Source organism: Rhagoletis zephyria, unplaced genomic scaffold, assembly GCF_001687245.7.
Source record: "Rhagoletis zephyria isolate East Lansing unplaced genomic scaffold, Rhagoletis_zephyria_1.1 Rzeph_scaffold_22719, whole genome shotgun sequence".
Classification (NCBI taxonomy): domain Eukaryota; kingdom Metazoa; phylum Arthropoda; class Insecta; order Diptera; family Tephritidae; genus Rhagoletis; species Rhagoletis zephyria.
In genome coordinates, this window is record NW_016179777.1 from 4,950 (window position 1) to 7,106 (window position 2,157).

Consider the following 2,157-nt stretch of genomic DNA (forward strand, 5'->3'; position numbering starts at 1 on the left):
AAAATTAATTAAAGTGCTAAAGCAGTGTAAAAAGTTACATGTTGAAGCTATGAAAAATTGCGTGCAACAAAAAACGTTACAATGGCCGCCACATCGCTGATTAAAAAATCACATAAGAAATATAAAGAACAAAAAACATTGCCAAATCATAAAACACAAAATAATTGGCTATGGCGAAACTGCAGAGGCAATCACCAACGGATTGGCACAACAATAAATTGCTGGTTGGTGATGGCATTACTCGCACTGTCCGCATCTTACAGCGGCGCTGATTACTACAACAATGGCGATGGTTGGCGGCGACCACCACTACTACAACCACCACTACAGCCACTCCCACCGCCCTTGGGTACATTGCAGAACGTCACTTGTATAGCGCATGACACCAAATTCACTTGTGATTGTCAGCATATGAATCAGGTAAGTTCTTATTTGTACTACACACGTTCATACAAGCGCTCCTATGTATTCGCATATCGAAACGCACATGTTCGTAGGAACACATGTATGTATGTATGTAACTACATAATAACATTTGTAGGGATGACTCATCATACGCTTAGTAATTTCTTAGCCTCCTTTAATTTATTACAATATTAAATTGCTCTCGTTTATCTACCTTTCTCAGCGCCTACAGCTGCCCCACCTGATCGGCTATGTGTTCCAAGTAGAGATAAGTAATTGCAAGTTTTTGACCATCGAAGCCAATGCACTGGAAGATACGCAAGGTTTGCGTAAAATTAATTTTAAGAATATCGAAAATTTAATATTAAACAAATATGCGCTGGCCTTTCCACGGTACGCGAGCAATACACCGCTTATTATCGAATTCGATAGGGTGAGTACCAAAAGAGTGTGTACTAATGGGTCATTCCATCTAAAAGAGGAAAACGACATAAACCTCGTTTTAAATGACTAGATTTCATTTTTACACCAGTCACAAGGACCTAAGCCACAAAATTTAAATATTTTTATAACACTCCTGTGAAGATTATATCGGCCTGTTTGTTATTGAAAACGAAAGCGTATGGTTCATATTTTATATTATTATTATTTATTATTTTATTTTTTTTTTCTTTTTTTTCATATTTTTTATATTTTGGCTAAAATTCATCTTTGAGTGCTCAAAGTAAAATACTTAGAGTTCTTTTCAGTGTCCCACCAGTCACATTCAATCAAATGATAGTTACATAGAACTAAGAAATTGTTTGGCATTTGTTTAAGGAATTTTATATTTATATTTAGTTATCGTTCTATGTCAATAATTATATTTCGCTGTTGCATAAATTCCGACAATTGATCAAATTCTGGTGTAAAATGTCCCATCAGTCACAATGGAATGACCCTAATGTCCATATTGATAGCGTAACAACTGAAAAAATGGCATGCGCTGGAATATTTGTATTTATTTCCAGGTGAATTTCGAGTTAATTGATTCGCATGCAATCAATGGTAACATAGAAGAGATCTCATTTATTGGTGGACGCATCGATGTGATACATCCATTTGGTTTCACAACACTCAAAGATCGCGCTATTCTACTGAAAATGGATAATGTGCTGGTTAAGCGAATAGAACCACAGGTAAGAGTGGTACAATTTCATAGGATTTATTGGATTCAGTTTTATTATACAGGGTACGGCAATTTAAGTTTTAACAAATAAAAGTGTCATTTTCTTTATTTATTAATGAATTTTGTTCAATTATACAAAAAGGGCTGACAAATTAATTATCTTAAAAACTATATTAGCGGTTTTGAGTTTGGCCAACCCTGGCCTGAATTATAGCCTTCTAATGGGCAATGGAGGCATCACTATCGGTCGCTTATGCTTTCTGGTGGCCATTCGAATGTTCGAATTCTCGGCTGATCCCTCTGACAAGTAAATTTGACTTTTAAAAGTATACAGAAGAGAAACAAAAAATTCTTAGCACCATGTCAAGTTAATCTAACTCCTAGTTAAACATCGTTATCGACGTTATCGACAACCAGCATGTCATAACATGTGACCAATAAAGCAGTCGATGTGTTTAACTGAAGCATGTACCTCCAAATAGTGTTAACTAGACGTAGTGCAAACGGCCCATAATGTTATCTCTTTGGTCACAAAAACATCTTAAACAAGTAAGAAAGTCTAAGTTCGGGCGGAGCCGAACATT

General features: G+C 35.8%; 1 protein-coding gene across 1 annotated transcript; it reads left to right on the plus strand.

Moving 5' to 3' along the window:
* Positions 1-6: 6 nt before the first annotated feature.
* Positions 7-1,636, plus strand: LOC108381487 (uncharacterized; the record flags this gene model as incomplete). Its single annotated transcript, XM_017637901.1, has 3 exons — positions 7-420; positions 629-838; positions 1,416-1,636. Coding segments are annotated over exons 1-3 (770 nt in total), but the record flags the coding sequence as incomplete, so codon positions are not given.
* Between the last annotated feature and the right edge of the window lie 521 nt (positions 1,637-2,157).